Genomic DNA, 24,533 nt, shown 5'->3' with positions numbered 1-24,533 from the left:
TCTCTTTAAGTCAAAAACAGACACCAGAGGAACACAGTCACATCTGCACAGGAGGACATACCTAACCGACCAATCACAGTCATCGTGGTCGACACAACATGCAGCTACATTTTTATGTTTGTATGTGACAGCGTTACAGGATCCCTCCGAATGTGAAGCTGACATGGAAAAAATAAATTTTAAATAGGAATTTTTTTATTTTTAATCTAACTTTTGTTTTTTTTAGCATTGAAACAAAGTATAAAGCTTCTTCTTGTGTTTATTTGTTTATTTTATTTGACAATGCTAAGATCAGTATAACAGATGTGCTGCACACAGTAGATGATTTGGGCACTTATTAAGCTTTTTATCTTAAAACGTCAGACTGTAACTTCACTGCTGAGCCTCGAGTTAAACTGTCTGTGGAGGAAACTTCACACTGAGCTGAGGAACAAACTCTTCATCATCCTCAGCAAACAGCAGAGTCTCATCCAGTGATGAAAACAGACACTCGAATTCCTCACAACGTCCCAACACAAGCACCGACATGGTTTTTGCTCCTTTATCATCATCATCATTAATATTATTATTATTATTATTGTACTTGTTTCTTTTATTATGTTTCCCTCAGTCATGTGCATCTTGTGCCAGATTGTTGTGCACCAACATGCTGAATATAAATCACTTTTTTGCAGTTCTTCATAAATCTGAATTTAAAAAAAGAGTTTTTTCATCCTGACATCTATCAGCTTCATGTCTATGTTCACTGTTGCCGTCCAATAAAGGCAAAATGCCAAAGAAGTAATGTTCAAAAATAAGGTTTGATGCTGATACCTCTTCATGCCACTTTATATGAAACAGCTCATCTCATAAATTAACCAGCAGAGGGCGACGGGGAGCCCGTCCATCCGATGCTTTCCCTTCTCTTCAAATAGAAAATAACTTCTCACTACTGTGTAGCATCTGTCCGTGACTGATAGTTGACTGTGTGCTGTTCGCTTTCACAGCACTAACAGTGTGTTTACAGGAGGTACTGCACGGTGGATCAACATCTGATGCTATTTTTCTGTGTTCATGACTCCATCAGTTTTAACAAGATCACCAACAGCACCGACTGAAATGAAGCTCCAACCCACAACAGAGCCTCCGCCCTGTTTTACAGCAGTAGAAGCTCACTGCTGTAACCTCTTCCTCCAGACATACTGAAATATATATCCAAATATATATTATTATTATTATTATTATATAGTTATTTATCTATATACTATATACTGATGATGATTTGAACCAAAACTGTAAAATTTGGATTCGTCACATTATAAGACCTGTTCCAATTTTCAGTGCAGTTCTTGTGTAATTTGAAATGCTGCCTTTTCATGCATCGTTTTTCTTTAGACCTGATTCTTCTTCTCTCCTCGACTTCTCCTGTTTCCACTTTAAACCCGAGTTTTGAGCTTTTAAGAATCACTTTGTTGGTGCAATAACATTATACCATAAAATTTATTTATGAGGCACTTTAACATAAAACCAGAGTTGACAAAGTGCTGTACATGCAAATAGCATAAGCAAAGTAAAAATAAAATAAGATAAAATAAAATAAAACATGTTAAAAACAAATTGAGTCAGTCCCCTTAAACAGTGCCAAAGGCTTCAGCAAATAAACATGCTTTAAACTAAAAATAAAAGAGGCCTTCCTAACGTGCAGATCATTCCACAACATTGGAGCAGCTACTGCAAAAGCACAATCACCATTAAGAGATTTAAAAACAAATAAGAGAATTTTAAAAACAATCCTAAAATGTTCAGGTAGCCAGTGGAGTGAAATTAAAATGGGGGTAATGGCCTCAGACTTTTTTGTTCCAGTTTGTTCTGAGTGGCCTCAGAAATGCCACCAAAAACCATCTCTTCTGTTTTCTGCTCATTAAAATGTAAAACGTTCAAAGTCATCCAGGCACTTATTTCATCTGAGCAGCGGGTCTACTGAGAAGCCATTTATCTTTTTAAGTGGGAAATAAATCTGGGAGTTTGTGTCTGTCAAACTGTGAAATCTTTGGCAGGTTTCCTAAATTTAACTAAAGAAATGTGAACAAATGTGTGGTTGTGACAGACTTCAGGTAACAAAGTCTCTGAAGTTACAGTTTAACATTGGTTCTCTGCTTAATTGAAAAATGTGTATAAACAAACTGGTTGATCCCTTGAATAAGTTCCTTTTAATGCCTGAATGATTCAGGCTCAGCTAATAGGACTGTGTTAAAAATGAGTGTAAAAGTAGCCAATGTCCAAAGACAAACCTTCATCCTGGAGAACTGCTGCTCAAGATCGCGTTTAAAAAAGGACAACAATGTGTCACCGACTGGAGGCAAAATAGGGAGAAATTTATGTTCATAGTTATATATTAGAATAAAATGTATCACATGAATCTTAATGAATTTAGCCATCCACCACTGTTTGTACGACTGGAGGAAGAAAGCGTGCTCAGAGGAAGAGGGCGGGCTTTACCTGGTGTCAGTGACAGAAATGAAAAAAAGCTCAAATCATCCACTCGTCATATCAACACAGCTGAGAATCTGAAACATGAAATTTAACATGTTCATCATTTCAGTCACCTGTAACTGTCTTTACAGTTTTGTGCTGCACATGGTGACCGTTACTCTCTGAGCTGTTTGTGGTTTAAGCAGAAACTAAAGCAGCTAAATTTTCTGTTTTGGGAGGAAAAGGAAAGAAAAGAGTTCCAGCTGTTCCAGCTGCTGATGTTAAGAAGAGGAAGTGAAATGTCTGAATCCTCCATAAACAGGCCGTGAATCTAAAGCTGTTTAACGAAATACGATCTGTTTTAAATACATTCAGTGAACTCACTCCAGTGTTTCTTTTTTACTTTTTAATCATATTTATGCGGCACCAACATTTCCATCTGTCAGATTGTAACTGACTACTTTTACTCTGCTTTTGTAGTATTTCTACTCACTGACACATGAGCGCAGCGATGACGGCGATTAAAATATTAAATAATATTAAATAATTTTATTTCATTAAAATAAAATACTAATAATAATTTGTAGACTTTGTACATTTTTACTAAAGTATTGCATTAAGTTTTTAAGCTCATGTGATTAAAAATAGTCCAGCTGCAAACATCTGCTCCTTCATTCTTCCTCTTTTCTCGATGGACATGTTGTCAGACTCCTACGTGTCCTCATAGTTATCTTTAACCATCATTAAAAAGAGTAAGGAGCTCATCAAATATATCTTTAACCATTTTTAAAAAGTAAGGAGCTTATAATGCTACCCTGAAAAGTTCATCTTCACCTACAAACCAGCTGGAATCCCCATTTATCAGGACCCATCACAGATTCAGCTCCTCTGTGCTAAATAGTCCATCTTTGTAGAACAGGAGTGTTAAACGAGGCCAAAACACAAAATATGTTTTTAGTTGCACCCAAACAGGAAAACAGACCGAAACAGAAAGAGCCAGACTACTGTCATTGTTCTCAACAATATATATTAACTTTTAAATATTTTCATTTTCCATCAAAATCTCTTCAGGATAAATTTCAAATATCAAAATGCTGATGAAAGCTTTAAAATAAACGTTGTTTCTGATCTCATGAAAACAACAACTTTAAGCTCACATTCAGACCTTTGGGACTCAGTCAAGCTCTCAGACACTGAGCCATGACTCTGTGATGCATCTCATCCAAATACACGTTTTATATAATTTATTTCATGAACTATTCAACACTGAACTGTAAATTCAATCTGTAGATGGATCCTAGTCTGTCTTTGTATGTCGAATGTATTCAGCTCACTTCTGGTTCCGTCTCTATGACCCTCGCCACTACATGCTGTTCGTTCTTGTTTTCCTGTCCCTCCCTCTTTCATTCACATTGATGAGGATCTGCCCGGACTAGTAGCAGCCACCTGTCATCGCTGAGGCCTTCCCCAAACTGCAGCCTCAATTCATCTACTTGAAATGCTGTCGAACCTAAAATGATGATGTGGTCTCAGCAGGCTGAGCAGGTTTTTATTTGCATGTTTCCAGCTGATTCAGAAACTCTTCAGAGTAAAATGAAGGACGGTGATTTTTTTTTACATATTTTAAATCAGCAAATGAACACATGGACATTCCTGTTATAAAGCAACTCAGCTTTTGCTTAATTCAAGTGATTGCATGTCTACTGATCTCTAATCACAGCATAGGTTACCATGGCAATGTACAGGTGAGAAGTGAAGCACATTTATAGTACATTACAACCCAAGGTTTACCCTGAAGTTATCTCAATAAGCCAAAATCCTGCCTCACAGCACAGACCTGTGACTGAACCAGAACAAATCTAATTTTTCTAATTTTCTCTGGAATGTGCCAACTCAGCAGTGACATGACTGGAATGTGGACTTCAAAAGACCGAAACTACATCGATGAGTGGGCGTGCCTCCATCGGTTTTCCTCGGTTTACACCTGCACCATAAATGATCCACAGGTCCTGTTTTTTTCCCAGTATATTTTGGACGTACTGAATTAACCTACGATGACTCCATTAACATCATTATGTCTCTGTGTGGCTCTGCTGTTTGCTGATTTGGCGTCTTCAGGTGAGTTCTTTACTTTCTGTTTCCAAAAAAGTTGATTCTGTTCATCTGGACGGAGTATTTTCAGTTTCTGCACTTTGTCTTTAGACTTCATGAACAAGGCCCTGAAACATTGCTCTCATTTGCTGTAAAACTGCTGAATTTCCTTGATACCAGCCTGTGCATCCTGTCCTTCTACTGGATAATGATGGTATAACTGATAGTGTTGTTTCTCATAAGGATAGATTAAGAGGAATCCTGAGCTACGAGGCAGGGGTGCAGTCTGGTAAACCAAAAGCCCCTCTTCACCCTTTTTACCCTGGTCGCAATGGAGGTTACACGAGGTGAAGGAACTGTTTGCAGGAGACTTTGGCTACGTCCACACTAGCCCGGATAGATTTGGAAACGGTGTTTTCGTCTGAAACCACTCCGCGTCCACACTAGCGCTTTCAGTCGTTTTCACAGAGTTGCGTGTCCACATTTAAATGGACAAAAACGCTTACGCTCCAGTTCTGCACATGTGTGAAACGCAAGACGTTTTGACCTGCCTCGTTTTTGTCCGCCATTTATTTACTTTTATTTACTTTACACCTATCAATGAGGTGGAGTTGCAAAAGCGAGTGAGAATTAAAGAATTTGAAGAAAAGCTATCTGGAGCATGTACAGACTGATATTAATCTTTTTTAGGGCTGTCACAAAGCAAACAAAACAATGCTGTATAATGCCCTCGGCTCTCTTTTTTTAACTGGTCACATGACTGCATCACATGACTAAAATGCGTCATCGTTTTCGAAAGTCTCCGTTTTCACTTCGACTTAAACGCATCGTCTTCAAATGTATGTGTTTCCGAGAGCGTTTTCAAAATGCTGCGTTTTCCATCAGCTAAAACGGCGTCTCAGTGTGGACGGGAGGTTAAAACGGAGAGAAAACGATTCGTTTTCAAACGAAAACGCATTAGTGTGGACGTAGCCTTTATGAGGAGTAGATGAGAGAATCTGATGGATTAATAGTTATGTGGGTGTGCCTTCGGTTGTTTACTCCGCTGAAATCAAACTCAAGTTTTCTTCCCCAACATTTGATTCTGTTCATCTGGACATTTTCAGTGGGAGAAACATTTCACTCATGGACTGATTCTTATATAGCGCTTTTCTCCCAGAGTACTCAAAGCGCTCTGTACAACATGCCACATTCACCCAATCACACCCACATTCCCACAAGCCCTGTCTCTATACTTGGTGCTTTCTGACGATTTCACACACATTCAGCCACCCTTCATCCAAGTGACTTCTTCAGTCTCAGCTCATTGCAGGTTTCCCCAAACTTATAAACAGTACATTTGCATAATGACTGAAACCAGCCCAGTGAAGGAACAATGGGCTGGGGGGTCAGTTCCTTGATTATTAATATGCAAATTCTCATGACGCTGGCTGAGGTGGTAGAGCTTATGTTATGATGATTGAGCATGAAACTCTTGGTTGGTTTGTGCAGGTGTGAACACAGTAATCACACTCAGGTGTGGGCCACAACAACCAGTCTCACTGCAGTTTGTTTATGGTGTGAACGTGATCCAAACTCGCTGCCAGGGGCTCGTTACAAGTTCGGGCTAAAAACGTCCCATAGCCACGTGTGCTTTATAGGCGAGATATCATCTGGATTTCTGGAGTGGGACCACTCCTCCTTCATGCTCTTCTGACCTCAGACTATAAATGCCCCCTTCTCCAATACCTGCTGTTCTCATTTCCATGCCCCCCTTTCCCCCTCTATTCTCCTCCTCCCTTCCTTCATTCACTTCTCGTTGGTGCATGGGGGTCTGCCCAGCCCGGGAGCCGTTGCCAGTCCCCTTCAAGGCCTTCCCCAAACCGCAGCACCAGTTCATACTTCCTCATCCCTCTTCGCTCATCGTTTCTGAGGATGTGGTCCCAGCTAGTGAATTCTCAATACAGGAAGGAAGTACAAGTGTGCAAAGGTCTGAGTGGTTCAGCAACATGCCCCTGCTGACTGTAGACTCCGCCCACCATGTCCCATCTGATCCTGATGGAGCAGAAACAGTGAAAGTTTCACTTCATTATCAGGTTGTGATTTTAACGAGGAAGAAACATACAGTAATGAAATGACATCATCTTAGAAACTGCAGCACAGCAACAAACAGGAGCACTGTGAGGTGAAACATGATGTTCAATCAACTTAATATAATCTGATCGGAATTTAGAGAGATTCTGTGTGAAGGAACAATCATGATAGCAGCAGCAAGCCAGCTTTATTTATGAAGGTCTTTAACCTCTGACAGAAGTGCTGAATATAAAAATACTCAGTGTTTTGAGCCATGTGCAGCTTGCTATTCAACAAGGGCGTAGATTTGGCATGGACGGAAGGGACATGTCCCCACCAATAATTTGATTTCTTCGAGCATAGCTGGACTGGCCATCGGGCATACCGGGCATTTGCCCGGTGGGCTGCTGGCGATTTTTTGTTTTTATGGGCCGATGGATTTATTTATTTTTTTTTTTAGGAAGGGTATATATAATAAAAGGTGTTGGATTGGCCAATTGGTCATGATCGACTCTGGGCTGGACCAATTACAGCCGAGGAGGTCAAACTTTAAAGTTAAGGTGAAAAGGAACGCGATTTGTCCCGTACTACTTCAGCTAGAAAGTTGCTAATTCAATCATGAAACTGATCAATGATCAGCTGATCGGCTTTTCTCTCTGTGCCAGAAAGAGGAAACCAGCGGATGTCGCGCTAAACAACAGCAGCACGTTTAAGCTTGATCAGCTGTTGTTGGAATTTATTTAATATTAATTTCTAGTATCAGCTGATGTTTGCTGGAGCCACAGCTGTAAACCTGCTGGTCATGATGTCGGTTTGGATATGTGGTGAGAGGGAAACATGAAGATGAAACCAGGAGATGTCCTTACTGAATCATCAGAGCTGTGATGGAGAAACAGGTTTACCTGTTAGGTGACATGAATGAGTTGAAGGGAAGTTATGAACTGTTTCTGAGAGACAAATAACACCAGGATCCTTTTCTAAGCAGCTGACAGCTGGTAACTGTGCAGGGGTGGATCTAGCAAAGTGTTGCCAGGGGGCCATGTAGGGCTTTAACAGGGAAAGGGGGGCACAAGGAAATACTTTTCTTTCTTATTCTCATTTAAAATGTCTCGCTTTTAAAAAATAATTATCTGAATCTTTCAACCAACATTTTCATCTGATGTAAAATGTATAGAAATCCATTATTGTATTCAGTAAATATTAAGTCTAGTTAGTATATACCCTAGTAAGTTATAGTATTCTTTACTTTGTTAAGGTACCATCTGTGCAGTCTGCAATTCTGTTGAAGAAAGATGTTGAATCTATTTAATTACTGGAGAAAAATAATAGATTTATGTGCATTTGTTTTATACGCGCATTAAATTTAAATCGATTTTGTTAGTTAAGCATCTTGAGGCAGAGGGACCGGGAGTGGTTCCCTACTTTTTTTTCTTTTCTTTTTTTGCTGGGAGTTGGCAACCCTTTTAGTTATAGGTATATGTAATTATAAATTAGGTGTTACTGTTTAGAATACCAGAATAGGGAAGGTGCTGTAGGTTTAAGCTTATTATAAAGGCTTTAAAGGATTTATGACTTTTCCTATAATACCTTGGTGGGCCGGTCACTAGTCAAAATGCCGATATTTTGTCCCAGTCCAGCCCTGCTGAATTTGAAGTTATTTTTATTTTTGTATGATATCTGATTTATATTGAATATGGCTGAAGGAAACTAAAGTCTAAAATACTCATTTGTTTAATTGTAATTTAGCATTATATAACTCACATATAAAACTATCAATTGTAATTTTAAATGGTTTAAAAGCAGGTAGAGTAGCATATGTAGGCAAATACATTTCTCCTTTTGTTGTGAAGAAGCAAAGACAAAAAGGGAAAAAAAACTGAATCATTCGTCCCCACCAATGCCAAAACGAAATCTACGCCCTTGCTATTCAAATACACTTTTATATGCTTTATTTTATGTAACATTCAACAGTGAACTTTAAATTTTCTTTCTCATCCCCCTCCTCTCTGCTCCTCGTCTCTCTGTGTGTCTGACCTGAACCACTGCTCTCACTGTCTTTGGAATATCTGCAGGAGATTCAGCTCCCACATACCAACATGACCCTAATATTGATTTATAATATTTCACCTTGCAGTCTTGCTCAGTTTTTTTTCTGTTCTCTGCGCTCTACAGTGTTTATATGGCTGCTGTCTAAATCACAGTAGAGATCCATAACTCTAATTTCAAAGGACATAAACACTGATTACATACAAACAGGAGTCAAACCTGATAAACTGCATCAGAGGTTTGGTGACTTTGTCCCAAAATAAAGTCCAAGAAGGTTTTTCTTTCTGTCCTCTGTGTCAGCAGATCTCACTGGTCTCTGATCCTCTCTCTGATTGGCTGCTGTAGAAGTGAACAATTGCACTTTGACCTTTAACCTCTCTGCTCCGTGTTGTTTCACTCTCAGAACAGAAAACCGTCACAGCTAAGTCTGGACAGAAGAAGGTCACTCTGACATGTGGAGCTCTAAACAAAAACATCATAGTTGTAGAGTGGAGCAGAGCTGACCTGGGAGATAAATATGTGCTTGTTTACCGGGACGGGCACTTTCTTCCAGACGACCAGCATCCATCTTTTAAGGACCGGGTGGATCTGCAAGACAGACAGATGAAGGATGGAGACGTGTCTTTGATTCTGAAGGATGTGACGATTAATGATGCTGGAACATACGAGTGTCGTGTTCAGAGAGATGGAGAGGACATGAAGCTCGTCAGCATCATCTATCTGAGAGTTGATCCTCCAGGTGAGCAGAGTTCAGTGTGTGATCAGAGGTGAAGATGCTCCCTGTCGTTGGATTCTGTGCTGTTCTTCACTCATTACCTACATGAATGCTGACATCTCTCCTGTTTCCCTCCTGCAGTTCAGCCAGAACACACAAAGGATGAAGGGAAGGAGGATATCGCTGGTCGACTTAAAATCGGTCTGTCATTTACTGGTGGGATTGTTTCAGATTTTATTTTATATTCAGTGAAGGTGAAGCTGCTTCCTGATTGTCAGACTCTACCTGATTGCTGACACATCTACTTTTTCTCCTGCAGGTCACACAAAGGATGGATCTAAAGGACTGATGAATTATGTGTTTGGTTGTGGTGTGTTTTTTCTTCTTTTCCGTTTTCTTGTTGTCATTGCTGCTCCTGTTTGTCGTTGGAGTTCAACCTTCAGAAAATTGAGTCGGGGGGTCTCCAGATAAAACTCACCAAATAAAAATCCAATAATCAGGATCAAATAATAATCCTAAACTAGAGCTCAGGAGGTTAAACTGAGTCAGACCAACTGTGTTGATGAAGAGATGAACTTTAATCCTGCAGAACTTCAGTCACAACGCAGGTTTTCAACAGGATGAAACCAAAAAGTTTTGTGTGAGTTTTATAAATGTGGGATGTTAAATGATGCAAAATATGTTTGAGTTTAAATACTGAATAAACTCAAAAGATTTTGACAGATGTATATAAACTTGGTTAAAATGATTTTATATAAAGTAGGAGTGTAGGAGAGAAGCTGCTGCTGTCTGAGCCATAATCTGACTGTTTTATTTTAAACAAAGACATGTGATTTGTAATAAAGAGATGTGTTATCCAGGGGTTCACTTTCTGTGTGGTCTACAGTGCTGTGAAACAGCACGTGTCTCCTAAACTGAATAACTGGTTGTGCGAGTGTGTTGGCAGCAACAATCAGTCTTTTTGATAACCTGCACCGATCGATGCTGATCTTCGGAGGCCTGTTTCACTACACTTTCCTGACCATGAACACCACTGTGCCACGTGTTCTCCATGTGTGGATAACGACTCTCATCATACTTCACTTCCCAGTCTGATAGATGTCAGTGACTTTGTTTCTCAGCTCTTCTGTAGATCGTGGCTTGTCGGACACGTTCTACTTCAGTGACTCTTGATTCAGCAAGTCTGTCAGCTTCATGTCTATTTTAACTGTTAAAGACAAAATGCCAAAATATAATATCTAAAATTAATGTTTGATGTTATGAGAAAATAAAGTGTGACAAATATGGAAGTAAGAAATCAGTGAGGAGGCTGATACTTTATATGAAACAGCTCATCTCATAAAGTCACCAGCAGAGGGCGATGAGGAGCTAACCTCGTTAAAAGGTCAAGCTGACGCAAGCTCATCCATGCAATGCTTTCCCATCTCTTCAAATACAAAGTAACTTCTCACTAATGTGTAGCAGCTGTCCATGACTGATAGTCAAATAAGTGTTTTCCTGTCAAAATATGCTTTTACAGCATTGACAGTGTGTTTACACGAGGTTCCTATGAGTAAATTCCTTTTTATGCCTTAATAATTCATGGGTCGGGTCGGGTACTAGGAATGTGTTAAAAATAGGTATAAGAGATAAAAAATTTAATCTGGAGAAATATTGTTCACTTTAAAATGAAAAGTTTGAGTGCTTGGAGGCAACAAAGATAGAAAATAAGGCTGGCTCAAGATTCAGAGTTCAGTGTTATTATTGATGTATTTTAGAATGGCTTTATCACATGAATCTTCATGAATTCAGCGATCCAACAGTGTTTGCACAAAAAGTGGAAAGACCTCATCAGAGGAAGAGGGCGGGCTTCACTTGGTGTCAGTGACAGAAATTAAACTCATTATATCGACACAGCTGAGAGTGTGAAACATGAAATTTTAACATGTTCGTCGTTTCAGTCATGTGTAGCTGTCTTTAAACTTTTGTGCTGCACATAGTGACCGTTACTGTCTGAGCTGTTTGTGGTATAAACAGAAACTCAAGAAGCTTTTTTTCTTTTTCTTGGGGAAAAGGAAAAAAAGTTGCTTATCTTAAAAAGAGGAAGTTAAACGTCGGAGTCGTCCATAAACAGGCCATGAATCTAAAGCTGTCTAATCAAATGTGATCTGTTTTAAAATACGATTAATAAATATATTCAGTGAACTCACTCCAGTGTTTTCTCTTTAATTTACTTTAATCACATTTATGTGACACCAACTATTTAAATTCTGTCTGTCTGATTGTAACTGAACCTGAACGTCTGACCAATCTGTGACCTGTGGAGACACGAGCCTCGAACCGTTCATAAGTGTTTGGAAAATCATAGTTTTGTAATTTTTGTAGGGCTTTAATAAAAGTCTTGCATTATATTATTAAGATCATGTGATTTAAAATAGTCCAGCTGCTCACATCTGCTCCTTTATTCGTCTTTTCACGATGGCCGCGTCATCAGACTCTTACACGTCCTCGTAATGATCTTTAACCGTCATTAAAAAGAGGGAGGAGCTCATTACACTACCCTGAGAAGTTCGTTTTCACCTACATACCAGCTGGATTAACCCTTTATTTTTAAACATAAAAATGCTGATGAAGCCTTTAAAATAAATGTTTATGATCTGATGAAAACATCAACATTATAACAACAGTAATGGCTTCAAGGCCCACAGGCACATTCATACCTGTGGGCCTCAGTCAGACTCTCAGACACTGAGCTATGATTCTTTGGTGCATTCAGATACGTTTTTATATAATTTATGTTTTATTCGGCTCACTTCTGGTTCCCTCTCTATATACACCCCCGCCACTACACGCTGTTCTTCTTGTCTTCGTGTCCCTCCCTTAATTCATTCACTTCTCATATGTACACGAGGATCTGCCCGGCCGGGAGCAGCCACCCCCTGAGGCCTTCCCCACACTGCAGCCTCAGTTCACGCTGAAGTCATCATCGAGTAGAAATGCTGTCAAACCTAAAACGAGGGCGTGGTCTCAGCAGGCTGAGCAGGTTTTCTTTGTGTTGTGTTTCCAGCAGGTTTAAAGACTCAGACTTGAATGTAGGACGATATTTGATATTTTTTCCAAATTGCCGAATGAACACATGAACACTCCTGTTGTAAAGACACTCAGTTTGTGCTTCATTCAGTGGGTTTCTAAGCTGCCGTTTTAAAAGTACTGCTCAAGAATCTAATTCACACTGAAAACAGTGTCTCGCGCCTCGGCAGTGACGTCACTGTGATGCGGCGTAAACGCCTCAAAAGCACACTGATTAGTGGGCGCATGTTAATTAGTTCTGTTTATGCCTGCACCATAAAGGATCCACGGGTCGTGTTTTTCCGGTATATTTTTTGACGTATACCGAGTTAAACTAGAATGACTCTGTTAACATCAGCGTGTCTCTGCGTGGCTCTGCTGTTCGTCTGTGTCGTGGATTTGGCTTCCTCAGGTGAGCGCTCCTTCAGGTACTGCTTCCTTTTTCTTCATGAACATCGCTCTCCTTTACTGTCAAACTGTCAAATCCCCCCGAGACCCCGCCTGTGCATTATGTCCTGGTAGTGGACAAAAACGGTTAGACCGAAATATACTGTTTTGTTTTTAGAAGGATATATTATTTTAAAAAGAGTGTACGCAGCTTGTGTAAGCTGCTTCGGGACACCTGAGCTACGAGGCAGGGGTTCGGTCTGGTAAACAAGAAGCCCCTCTGCCCTCCTTTCCTGTCACTTTATCCAGACCACCATAAATGACGTCACAAGCTAAAGGAAAGGTGTGCAGGAGAACTTGCACAGTAATGATTAAGGAGCTGACCTCACAGCCATCGTGCCAGTCATTGTTCCTTCACTGGGCTGGTTTCAGTCATTATGCAAACGTACTGTTTATAAGATTGAAACCTGCAGTGAGCTGAGACTGAAGGAGTCACCTGGATGAGTGACCAAACGTTTCTCCCACTGAAAACGTTACATCCACGTGAACCGAATCAACTTTTGGGATGTGCAGGAGACTTCATGAGGAGATCAGAGAAACTGACAGATTTGTAAATCATGTGGGTGTGGCTTGGGGTGTTCAGGCTTGTTTTCCTGTTTGCTTCGGTTGGTTTGTGCAGGTGTGAACACAGTAATCACACTCGTGTGTGGACAACGACACCGAGACCCTCTGAAGGAGTCGGTCTCGGTGGGGTTTGTTATGGTGTGAACGTGATCCCAACCAGCTGCCAGGGGCGCGTTACAGGTTTGGGTTAAAAACGTCCCGTGGCCACGTGTGCTTTATATTCTCAATACAGGGAGGAAGTACAGATGTGCAAAGGTCTGTGTGGGTCAGCAACCAGCCCTGAAACCACTGTTTTCTCACACAGCACACTACACCTGTATATACTTCTGTGAGTCTGACCAATGAGCGGGCTGAGCGTTCCCACGTGGTTTGTAGCGACGCCTTTTCTCTGTATGTAAACGAATCAAACCAGTTTACAAACTCAACAGCTGACATGCTGACTGTAGACTCCGCCCACCGTGTCCCACCTGATCCCGCTGGAGCAGGAACAGTGAAAGTTTCCCTTCATTATAAGGTTGCGATTTTAAGGAGCAGGCTGAAGATTCAGCTCCCACATACTGACGGGACATTAAGTAAAGGTCGTGATTTACAGCTATGAAATGACACCATCGTAAAAACTGCAGCACAGCAACAAACAGGAGGAATGTGATGTTCAATCATCATGAACTTTATTTATGAGGGACTTTAACCTCTGACAGAAGTGCTGAACACAGGATCAAACACGTCAGAATAAAATATAAATAAATAAGAGAAACACCTCAATTAAAATAATAACACACAATTAAAACTTTGTCTTCTCTGCTAAAGGACATAATAAACCTCGAAGCTCCTTTTTTACTATTTAGAGAATTCAGACAGTTCTGATCATGGCTGGAGAGACTTAAAGGTCACCTCACTCAGGTAGGCAAACTCACCAAGTACAGATGTTTGTGTCCAAACAGGATCAACAAACTGAAACTAAAATAAACTTTTGGATATTTTTGGCTTCCATTTTTTTGGGACAAATGATAAAATTTCAAATATAAAAATCCTGCTGAAGTAAATATTGTTTGTGATCTGATGGAAACATCCACATTATAACGACAATAATGGCTTCAAGCTGACATTCAGGCCTGTGAGACACAGACTGTCAGACACTGAGCCGTGACTCCATTCAAATGCACTTTTATTTTATTTAATATTCAACACTGAACTATAAATTTTATTTTTAGTTAAACGTTTTATTCAGTATTTTCATAAAAGTGTATTTTTTTAAACATTTAGTACAACCTGTGAGAACACAGGCCTGTGTGTTTGTCCTCCACAGTGGAAAAGGCTGAAAATAATCATTTTATAAATTCTGCACTCAGCTTTCTAATGTCCTGTGTCTTTGAAATTCAGCACAGCTTGTTTTTCCAGTTTTTCCTTGTTTCTTCTTTCCCGACACGCTCACTCTTAAATCCGTCTCCTCGTTGCTCTCTGTGTGTCTGACCTGAACCACTGCTCTCGCTGTCGTTGGAGTATCTGCAGGATATATAATCTCTCACCGTAGTCTTGCTCTGTATTTTTTCCTTCTCCACACCTTCACTATCTATATGCTTGCTTTCTTATTCATCAGGGAGATCCACAACTCGTTCAGTACTTTCATAAGACACAAGGACATAAACACTGATTACATACAAACAGGAGTCAAACCTGATAAACTGCATCAGAGTTTTGGTGACTTTGTCCCAAAATAAAGTCCAAGAAGGTTTTTTTTTTTTTTTTTTTTTTCTGTCCTCTGTGTCAGCAGAGCGCACTGGTCTCTGATCCTCACTCTGATTAGCTGCTGTAGAAGTGAACAGCTGTACCTTGACCTTTAACCTCTCTGCTCTGTGTTGTTTCCTCTTTCAGACCAGAAAACCATCACAGCTGAGTCTGGACAGAACGTCACTCTGACATGTCGAGCTCCACAAGGCAAACCCATCAGAGCTGTGAAGTGGAGCAGAGCTGACCTGGGAGATAAATATGTGCTTTTGTACCAAGATGAGCAGTTTGATCAAACAAGCCAGCATCCATCTTTTAAGAACCGGGTGGACCTGCAGGACAGACAGATGAAGGATGGAGACGTGTCTTTGATTCTGAAGGATGTGACGGTTAATGATGCAGGAACATACGAGTGTCGTGTCATTGTGGGAGATTCGGCATCATTGGAGATCATGGGAACCGTCAACATGAGTGTTCTTCCTCCAGGTGAGCAGAGTTCACTGTGTGTGAGCAGAGGTGAAGCTGCTTCCTGACGTTGGATTAGATTCTCTTCTGTTCTTCACTCGTCATGAATGCTGACACCCTCCTGTTTCTCTCCTGCAGGTCACCAGGGAGACACGGAGGATGGAGGGATAAAGGATATCCCTGTTGGACTTAAAATCGGTCTGTCATTTATTGGTGGGATTGTTTCAGGTTTTCTTTTGTGTTGTTTTGGGATCTTTCTTTGCATTTACTGCAATAATGATGCTGAGATTCGGAGTCAGGAGCTATAAGTCTCCTGACGACCATCACAAGGTTTAAAAAAAACCCTAAACTGAAAACACAGTTTAAAAACTGATCTTTGTTGAAAACGCCTACAGAAACACATTAAACACATTAAATATTTTTCAATAACAACGATGGTTTAAAAACCCTTAGGGCCTGTAACCTTAAAAATATTCATATTACAAAGGTAAAAAAAATCAATGGATTTATTAACCCTTGTGTGGTGTTCATATTTTTGTTACTCAGCCAGTGTTCATGGGTCTGGTGGACCCGGCAGAGTTTTGGCTTTCCAAATTAACACTATCAAACAATTTTATGTTAAATTACTCAACAGATGTTTACTTCATCCCAATTACAAGCCATATGAACAGCAAACATGGTTAATTTTTTCCCTTTACCTTTGTTAGATCACATTTATAAATTAATGTGCTTCTTTTTTTTTTTTTTTTTTTTTTTATAAAATGTTATAAAAAGCTCCTCTCTCTTCCAAAATCAATTGGATGGCCCTCGCCATCTTTTGCCATCTTGATCAGTTGTATTAGTTGCATAGTATTATGCCCCTAATTTGCAGGTGGGACAGGGTATGAGAAAATAAAATTTGGATCCCTCAAGAAAGAGGGTAAAATGTAAGAGCAGACGGTGTTGGTAGTTGAATTTTCAACAATGTTGCAACTTTGTGCGGAGCAGGAGGGGAAGAAAACACTATCAGCAGCACCAGAAAGGAGGAAGACAGAGTGTGGGAACACAGGACCTGCACTTTCAACACTTTTATTAGGCCTGGGTCCAGTGGACCCGAACACCTTGTATGTAATGTCTTTCTGTGTGGAGTTTGCATGTTCTCCCCGTGTTTGCGTGGGTTCCCTCCGGGTACTCCGGCTTCCTCCCACCGTCCAAAGACATGCAGCTTGTGGGGATAGGTTAATTGGATAATCCAAATTGCCACTAGGTGTGAATGTGTGAGTGCAAATGGTTGTCTGTCCCTGTGTGTTGGCCCTGTGACAGACTGGCGACCTGTCCAGGGTGTACCCCGCCTCTCGCCCTATGACAGCTGGGATAGGCTCCAGCGACCCTGAAAAGGATAAGTGGAAGCGAATGGATGGATAGACAAAAATTCTGAGGAGAGCTGAGAGGCACAGCCTTATTTAAAAAAAAAAAAAAAAAAAGAAGTGACCTCATACTTACTATGTCATTTGATCGAGATTTAACCTACTACTTAAGCTACTGCTTAATTTATAGAATATATATAGAAGCTACGACGTGGCCACTCGAAGTGTTGGGAGGTGTTATTAATGCCTGTGATACTGAAAGTTCACAGTTGCTGCCTGAGTTTCTCTCTTTAAATTGATCAAATTTTGTTTAAGTCAAAAACTGTCACCAGAGGAACACATAGCCACATATGCATAGGAGGAAAAAGGGCAATTCCTCACGTCTCAAAACAAGCATCGACATGTTTTTGTTCTTTTATTATTATTATTATTTTACTTGTTTCTTTTCTAATGTTTCCCTCAGTCATGTGCAGTTGACCAATAGGAGCACAGAGCAGTGATTGTCTCAGTTTTTCTGCAGAGTGCAGCTGTTACACCTGCAGACTGAGAATATTCTGCTTCCTGTACCAGATTGTTGTGCACCAACATGCTGTATATAAATGTAGTGCTGGGAAACAGTGAACACCTCCTGAACGGAGTAACTGGTTGTGCCAGTTTGTTGGCAGCTGTCACGCTGATCTTTGAAGAACTGAGTTCAGTCACTCAAGCATCGACGGCTTATTTCACTACACTTTCCTAACCACAAAGCTTCACCACTGTTCCACGTTTTCTCCATGTGTGGATAACGACTCTCATCGTGCTTCACCGGAGAGTCACACTTCTTTACATCACGTTATATGAAACAGCTCAACTCATAAAGTAACCAGCAGGGGGCGATGAGGAGCTGATCCAATGCTTTCCCATCTCTATAAATACAAAGTAGCTTCTTACTCATGTGTAACAGCTGTTCATGGCTGATAGTCAACTGTGTGCTGCTCCATCCAAATATGCTTCAACAGTGTGTTTACAGGAGGTACTGCATGGGGGACTCATCAGTTTTAACTAGATCATCAACAGCGACTGAAATGAAGCTCCACAACATGAAACTGTTCACTGATGAGACTTCAGTGAACAGTAGACGAATCAACTGAAGGCTCAGATGCATCTCTCAGGTCCTGTTTCTTCAGGACATGACTTTCACAGACTGTCTATCTGCAGATAGTTGTTTTTGTAGGCCTGAAACTTCTTCGTTCCTCTTTCACTTGTCCAGTTTAATCAGATTTTTAAGGACCCACTGCACACTGTACTGAGATACTCCAAGTTTTAAGATATCCGTTAAAGAATCAGATTGTCGGTGCAATTCTATTATTCTGTCTGTCAAACTGTCTTATCTTTGGCAGGTTCCATAAATCTAACTAAAGAAATGGAAACAAATGTGTTGTTGGGACAGGTTGCTTGTAATAAAGTCTCTGAAGTTACAGTTTAATGTTGGTTCTTTGCTTATTTGAAAAATTGTTTAGAAACAAAACTGGTTCATCAATTTGAATTTTTATACCTGAATGATTCATGGATCAGGTGCAAGGACTGTGTTAAAATGTGTGGGAAGGAGCCAAAGTCCAGAGACAAACCTTCATCCTGGAGAACTGTTGCTCAAGATCACTTTTTAAAGAATGTGCAACTGATTGGAGGCAAAATAGGGAGAAAATAGTGTCAGTGTGCTCATAGGTATATATTAGAATAGCTTCATCACATGAATGTTAATGAAGTTAGTGATCGGCCACTGTTTGTATGAATGGAGGAAGAATACATGCTCAGAGGAAGAGGGCGGGCTTTACTTGGTGTCAGTGACAGAAATGAAAAAAAGCTCAAATGAGTGAGAAGGACGATGAAGGAAACATCTGTGCTGTGTCTGCTCTGTAAGTAGAATCTCTGTGTTTGTTTGAATTCTTGTACTTTGACTGTCTGCTCTCCTGATAACTGATGATGGAGGAGAAGACATGAAAAACAAATCAGACTGAATTCAAGTTCAAGAGCAGTAAAAGCAATAGAAAAATACTATAAAATAGATTCAGATAAACAGAATAACATACTATGCAAAATAGAAAGAATACTATAGACGATAGAATAAGTACTATACAAATACTTTGTTACATTGGGAAAATTGCTCTTGGTGCCATACATATGTGTGAGTTTGAAACATGAAATGTGTAACTGTCTTTAAAGCTTTGTTCTGCACATAGTGACCGTTACTCTCTGAGCTGTTTGTGGTTTAAACAGAAACTACAGGAACTCCATTTTTCTGTGTCTGGGGGAAGAAAGTTGCAGCTGTTTCATCAGAAAGCTGCTTAAAAAAAAAAAGAGGAAGTAAAATGTCTAAAACCTCCATAAACAGGCCATGAATCTAAAGCTGTTTACCGCTTTAAAGCCGGTCGGAGCGCGCACGCTCCATTCTGCATAACTATTTTTAAATCCCCGTAGAATCGGAACCATGTAAACTAGCTATGAAGTAAGCTCTGGTGGACTTGGTTCTATGGTCGGTCTTAAAGGGTTAATTAAATATGATTAATAAATACATTCAGTGAACTCACTCCAGTGTTTTGTTTTGACTTTTTTATCATATTTATGTGGCACCAACATTTCCATCTGTCAGATTGTGAACGTTTACTCTGCTTTTCTAGTATTTCTACTCACTGACACCTTAATGTTACGTTCAGCCGAGCTTGAACCTGAACGTCTGACTAATCAGTGGCCTGTGGAGCCACGAGCCTCGGACCATCATCAGCAGCAGGTTTGTAGTTTTCAGTTGCATGAGCGCAGTGATGGCGGCCATGTTTGAGGAATAACTTCTTCTGAGTTTATGTAACCAGACACAGGTTCATACACATGATTCAGCTTTAAAAGAATAAAACTAATTTTGTTGTTTTTGTAGCTTTTTAACAAAGTATTTGATTAAGTTTTTAAGCTCATGTGATTAAAAATAGTTCCGCTGCTGTTTGTTTGAATCTGGAATAACAATTAACTTTTCTTTCAGACATTTCCAAATGTCAGGCCTTGCAGCCCAGTTTGAAATGTGAAAACCTTTCATTCTGTGTATTTGCTGCACCCACTTGAATCACAGAGCAACCCCACTCATTCGGCTCACTTGTGGTTCTCTGTCTCTATATATGAACACCTCACCCTGAAGTTATGTGAATAAATCAAAATGCTGCCTCACAGCACAGACCTGTGACAAGAATCAGAACATTTTTCTCCGAAACGCGCCGACGAGTGACGCGCAGTGACGTCATGGATTGCGGCGTTAAACAGAAAGTAGATTGATGAGTGTCAGTTTTTCGCCGTTTGTAGCTACTTGCGCTACAGAGGATCAAACAGGTCGTGTTTCCCCGGTATGTTTTGGACGTACCGAGTTTAACTACAATGACCCTGTTAACATCAGCGTGTCTCTGCCTGCCTCTGTTGTTGGTCTGTGTCGTGGATTTGGCCTCTTCAGGTGAGCTCTCCTTCAGGTACTACTTTGTTTCAACTTCACGAACAAGGCTCTGAAACGTTACGCTGCCTCTTAATGTAAAAGTGTTGAATCTCCCCTAGACTGTGCCTTATGTCCATGTAGTGACCGAAAAATGCTTGTTAATTATCAGAAGGATGGATTAAATCTAATAAATTAAAAAAAAAAAAAAAAAGGATGCGCAGGTTGTGTAAGCTTTCTCAGGACACCTGAGTTACGGGGTGCGGTCAGGTAAACGAAAAGCCCCTGTCCCCTCCGTTCCCAATAACTTTACCCTGACTGCTAACGGCACTAAGGCAAGGTGTGTTTTTACTCTTTACTGAAATCAAAATCTTCTTTTCCTGTTTGGTTCGGTTGGTTCGTGCAGGTGTGAACACAGCAATCACACTCAGGTGTAGACAGCAACAACCCCACCGAGACCCTCAGGAGGAGGAGGTCTCAGTGCGGTTCGTTTATGGTGTGAACGTGATCCCAAACACCTGCACGGGCGCGTTACAGGTTTGGGTTAAAAACGTCCCGTTGCTATGTGTGCTTTATACTCTCAATACAAGAAGGAAGTACAGATATGCAAAGGTTACGTGAGGGTCAGCAACCAGCCCTGAAGCGACTTTCTGTTTTCACTCACAGCACACTTTGCCTGTATGTACTTCTGTGACATCTGACCAATGAGCGGGCTCAGCGTTCTCACGTGGTTTGTAGTGACGTATTATCTCTGTGCGAAAACAAATCAAACCAGTTTACAAACTCAACAGTTGACCTGCTGACTGTAGACTCCGCCCACCGCGTCCCACCTGATCCCGATGGAGCAGAAACGGTAAACGTTTCCCTTAAAGACGAAGAAATGTACAGCTCTGAAATGACATCATCATAATAACTGCAGCACAGCAACAAACAGGAGCAATGTGAGGTGAAATATGATGTTCAATCATCTTCATGTATTCTGATCTTCATTCAGAGGGATTCTGTGTGCAGAATCAATCATGTCAGAGATCTTTAACCTCTGATAGAAGTGCTGAGCATCCGAATAAAACACAAATAAATAAAACAAACAAATTTAATAAAAAATAATGACACAAAATAACCACCTCCACAGGAGGAACTTCTCTCTGCCCCACAGCAGACACTCAGTCTTCAGCTCCCAGCCTGTCAAACTAGGCTGACTAAGAGTCAGCTCTCACATGTGTTTGCTGCTCTATTTGAGTGAGATTTGATCATATTGAGATGTATAAGGAAATTAAAATGGGTATAATTTTAGCCAGGTTCTTATTTGATAAATTATCAATCAATCCTTTATTTATATAGCACATTTAAAGACCAAAGTGCTTCTCAATAGTAAAATTATTCACTCAGCTTTGCAGAGTTTTGGTGACTTTGTCCCAAAATAAAGTCCAAGAAGGTTTTTTCTTTCTGTCCTCTGTGTCAGCAGAGCTCACTGGTCTCTGATCCTGTCTCTGATTGGCTGCTGTAGAGGTGAACAGTTGTACTTTGACCTTTTTTCAGACCAGAAAAACATCACAGCTGAGTCTGGACAGGACGTAGTTCTACCATGTCGAGTACCATCAAACAAAACCATCAGAGCTGTGAAGTGGAGCAGAGCGGACCTGGGAGATAAATATGTGCTTTTGTACCGGGATGATCAGCTGGATCAAGACAAACAGCATCCATCTTTTAAGAACCGGGTGGATCTGCAAGACAGACAGATGAAGGATGGAAACATGTCTTTGATTCTGAAGAATGTGACGATTGATGATGATGGATCATACAATTGTAATATCTTCAACGGAGAGACAAGGTCATGGGAGAGCATCAACACCGTCAGCCTGACTGTTTCAGGTGAGTAAGTAGAGTTGAGTGTGTGTGTGATCAGAGGTGAAGCTGCTTCCTGCTTGTTGTGTTTGTTTCTAAAGATGTTGTTGATGAGACTTTGTAGAAAGCAGCTGGTCTGAGTGATGTGATCAGAGTGCAGTAGATAATGTCTGACAGCAGTTTGAAGAGGAAATGGATTCTGTTCTGTTCTTCACTCATCACCTACCTGACAGCTGACACCTCACACCTGTTTCTCACCTGCAGGTCACACAGGAGGAGACAAACAGGATGGACCTGTTGGACTGATTGTTGGTCTGTCAGTTTCTGCTGTGCTTCTTGTTGCTGTTGTTGGATTTTTGATCTACAGAAAACATAAACAAGCACAGAGTAAGGATCCATACCAGCCTCCTGCTGAAACGCAGCCTGTTTGAAACGTCTCAGAGTTTGTTTTTTAACAGCTGAACTCCTGCTGATCCAGACTCTCAGTACTGTTATTGTTACATGTGGAACATTCAAGACTTCATAATTCAAACAAAGAAAAGTTACAAATCTGAGAATAAGATCAGTGATATTCAACAACAAAAACCATTTTATGTGACAAACATGTTTCTGTCTCTGATCTCAACAGAAATAAGTTTGTTCACAGTGATGGATTCAGCGTCGTCTCTGTCACAATATCAGAATCAGTGAGTTTGTCTCATCTTCAGGTTCAGCTGTTTGTGAGGTCAGACTCAGACTGATCCTCATGTTTAGATGTTACACAATAATTCCAGACACTGACTGACAACACAAACACAACACAAAGTGCTCAGGGTCCATTTATCAGCTAGAACTGAGTGACTGAATAATCTGATATTATTATGAAACCAAAGAGAAATGTGTTACATGGAGCTGCAGAGTCACATGTTTCCTCTGATCTATGAAGCCTTAACTTGTTCCTCCATGAAGGAGACTCTTCAGTTTAAACATGTCAAGATTATTTATTATTGATTTTTATATGAGCTTGTTTATCGATAAAGTTTTACGCGTGTTGCTCTTGAATGTTTGTCTTTGCTTCCTGTGGCTGTAAATGTTTTTCTGACCTGCTGTTTGAGTGTGAGCAGTTTTGATCTCACCTTGAGTGTAACAATGTGAATATTTATACATTTAACCTGATATTATTACAACCTGTGATCTGTGGAAGCTCAGTAGCGCCTCTCAGAGGTAGGAGATAAATAACAGAGCTGAAACCCTGGCAGCTCATGGGATATCCGTATAAACATGTTACAGACTGCATACAGTTTTGTGTATTAACTTCTTTGTGCCTACCATGTGAAACAAGCATGTTAAATAAGAACATTGTTAAATTATTGGAATGTTAAAGAGTTACAAGCTGAAGCTGTTCTTTTGTACTGTGAAGTGATAAACCACATATATTTCATGACAGACTTTCTGCTTTAGTGCTACTAAAACATGCTGTTCTCCTGTAAAGTGCAAGAACAGATTCTGTTCATATCCACAGCATAAACATAATCTCTGAAAGGTCGGTGGGTCTGTCAGTCAGTCACAGATGGACAGTTTGATCATTTTAAACACACTCAAATAACATATTCATGAAAAAATAGCTTTTTAAAGAGTCCTCCTCCTTCTGTATATTTCAGTGTTGGCTAGTCCTATTTTGCATGCTGAAGGTTGTTAATTCTTTTGCAGCTTCCAATTGTAATCCAACCCATGGATTCAGTGTGTGTTACATTATTAGGATCAATGATTTTGTTTTAGCTGCCACACAATATACAACATTGCTATCAATAAATTTTTTTAAAAATGCCTCTCTGTGCAAAATGGGTTTAAAAACATAAACAGCTGTGGGATACTGTTAGTCCGTGATTTGAACTGAGGGAACAAATCGTGGCAGAATCAGGCTGATGTTATTTGTATCCCACAGTAGAGCAGGGCGATATGACCAAAAATATTTATCACGATATACATTTGAAAATTTGCGATAACAATATAACTGATGATATAACTGACACTAGACAAAACACTTTACAACTCCACAACTTTATTAGTGCAAAAAAAAAATCAATGTATTTGCACTTTAACAAGCAGCTGTTTTTTATTTGCATTAAAGTTTTATAAAAATTAACAGTGCAAATGCAAATTCTTTGCTGACAGTTTAACCAAAAGGCATTTCCAGTGGAAATTGGCTGCGGAACCAGACAGTGGTGATGCTGCAGGCGGTGATGCTGCAGGAGGCCGCGATGCCAGCGGCGGCGATGAACCCTTTCCGGAGGCCGTCCCCGAAGGCCATGAT

The 24,533-nt window shown here is 40.2% G+C and overlaps 1 protein-coding gene across 1 annotated transcript; it reads left to right on the top strand.

The window, feature by feature from the left end:
- The first annotated feature begins 6,347 nt into the window (after positions 1 to 6,347).
- Positions 6,348 to 24,037, top strand: LOC120743250 (CD226 antigen-like). Its single transcript, XM_040047134.1, has 4 exons — positions 6,348 to 6,495; positions 9,044 to 9,379; positions 15,287 to 15,625; positions 22,505 to 24,037. The coding sequence occupies exons 1-4, from the start codon at positions 6,348 to 6,350 to the stop codon at positions 22,669 to 22,671; spliced, it is 990 nt and encodes a 329-aa protein (XP_039903068.1). The 3' UTR covers positions 22,672 to 24,037.
- Positions 24,038 to 24,533: the final 496 nt, after the last annotated feature.

The sequence above is a fragment of the Simochromis diagramma genome, unplaced genomic scaffold, assembly GCF_900408965.1.
Source record: "Simochromis diagramma unplaced genomic scaffold, fSimDia1.1 OVJJ01000393.1, whole genome shotgun sequence".
Classification (NCBI taxonomy): Eukaryota; Metazoa; Chordata; class Actinopteri; order Cichliformes; family Cichlidae; genus Simochromis; species Simochromis diagramma.
This window is presented reverse-complemented; position numbering and strand designations above follow the sequence as displayed.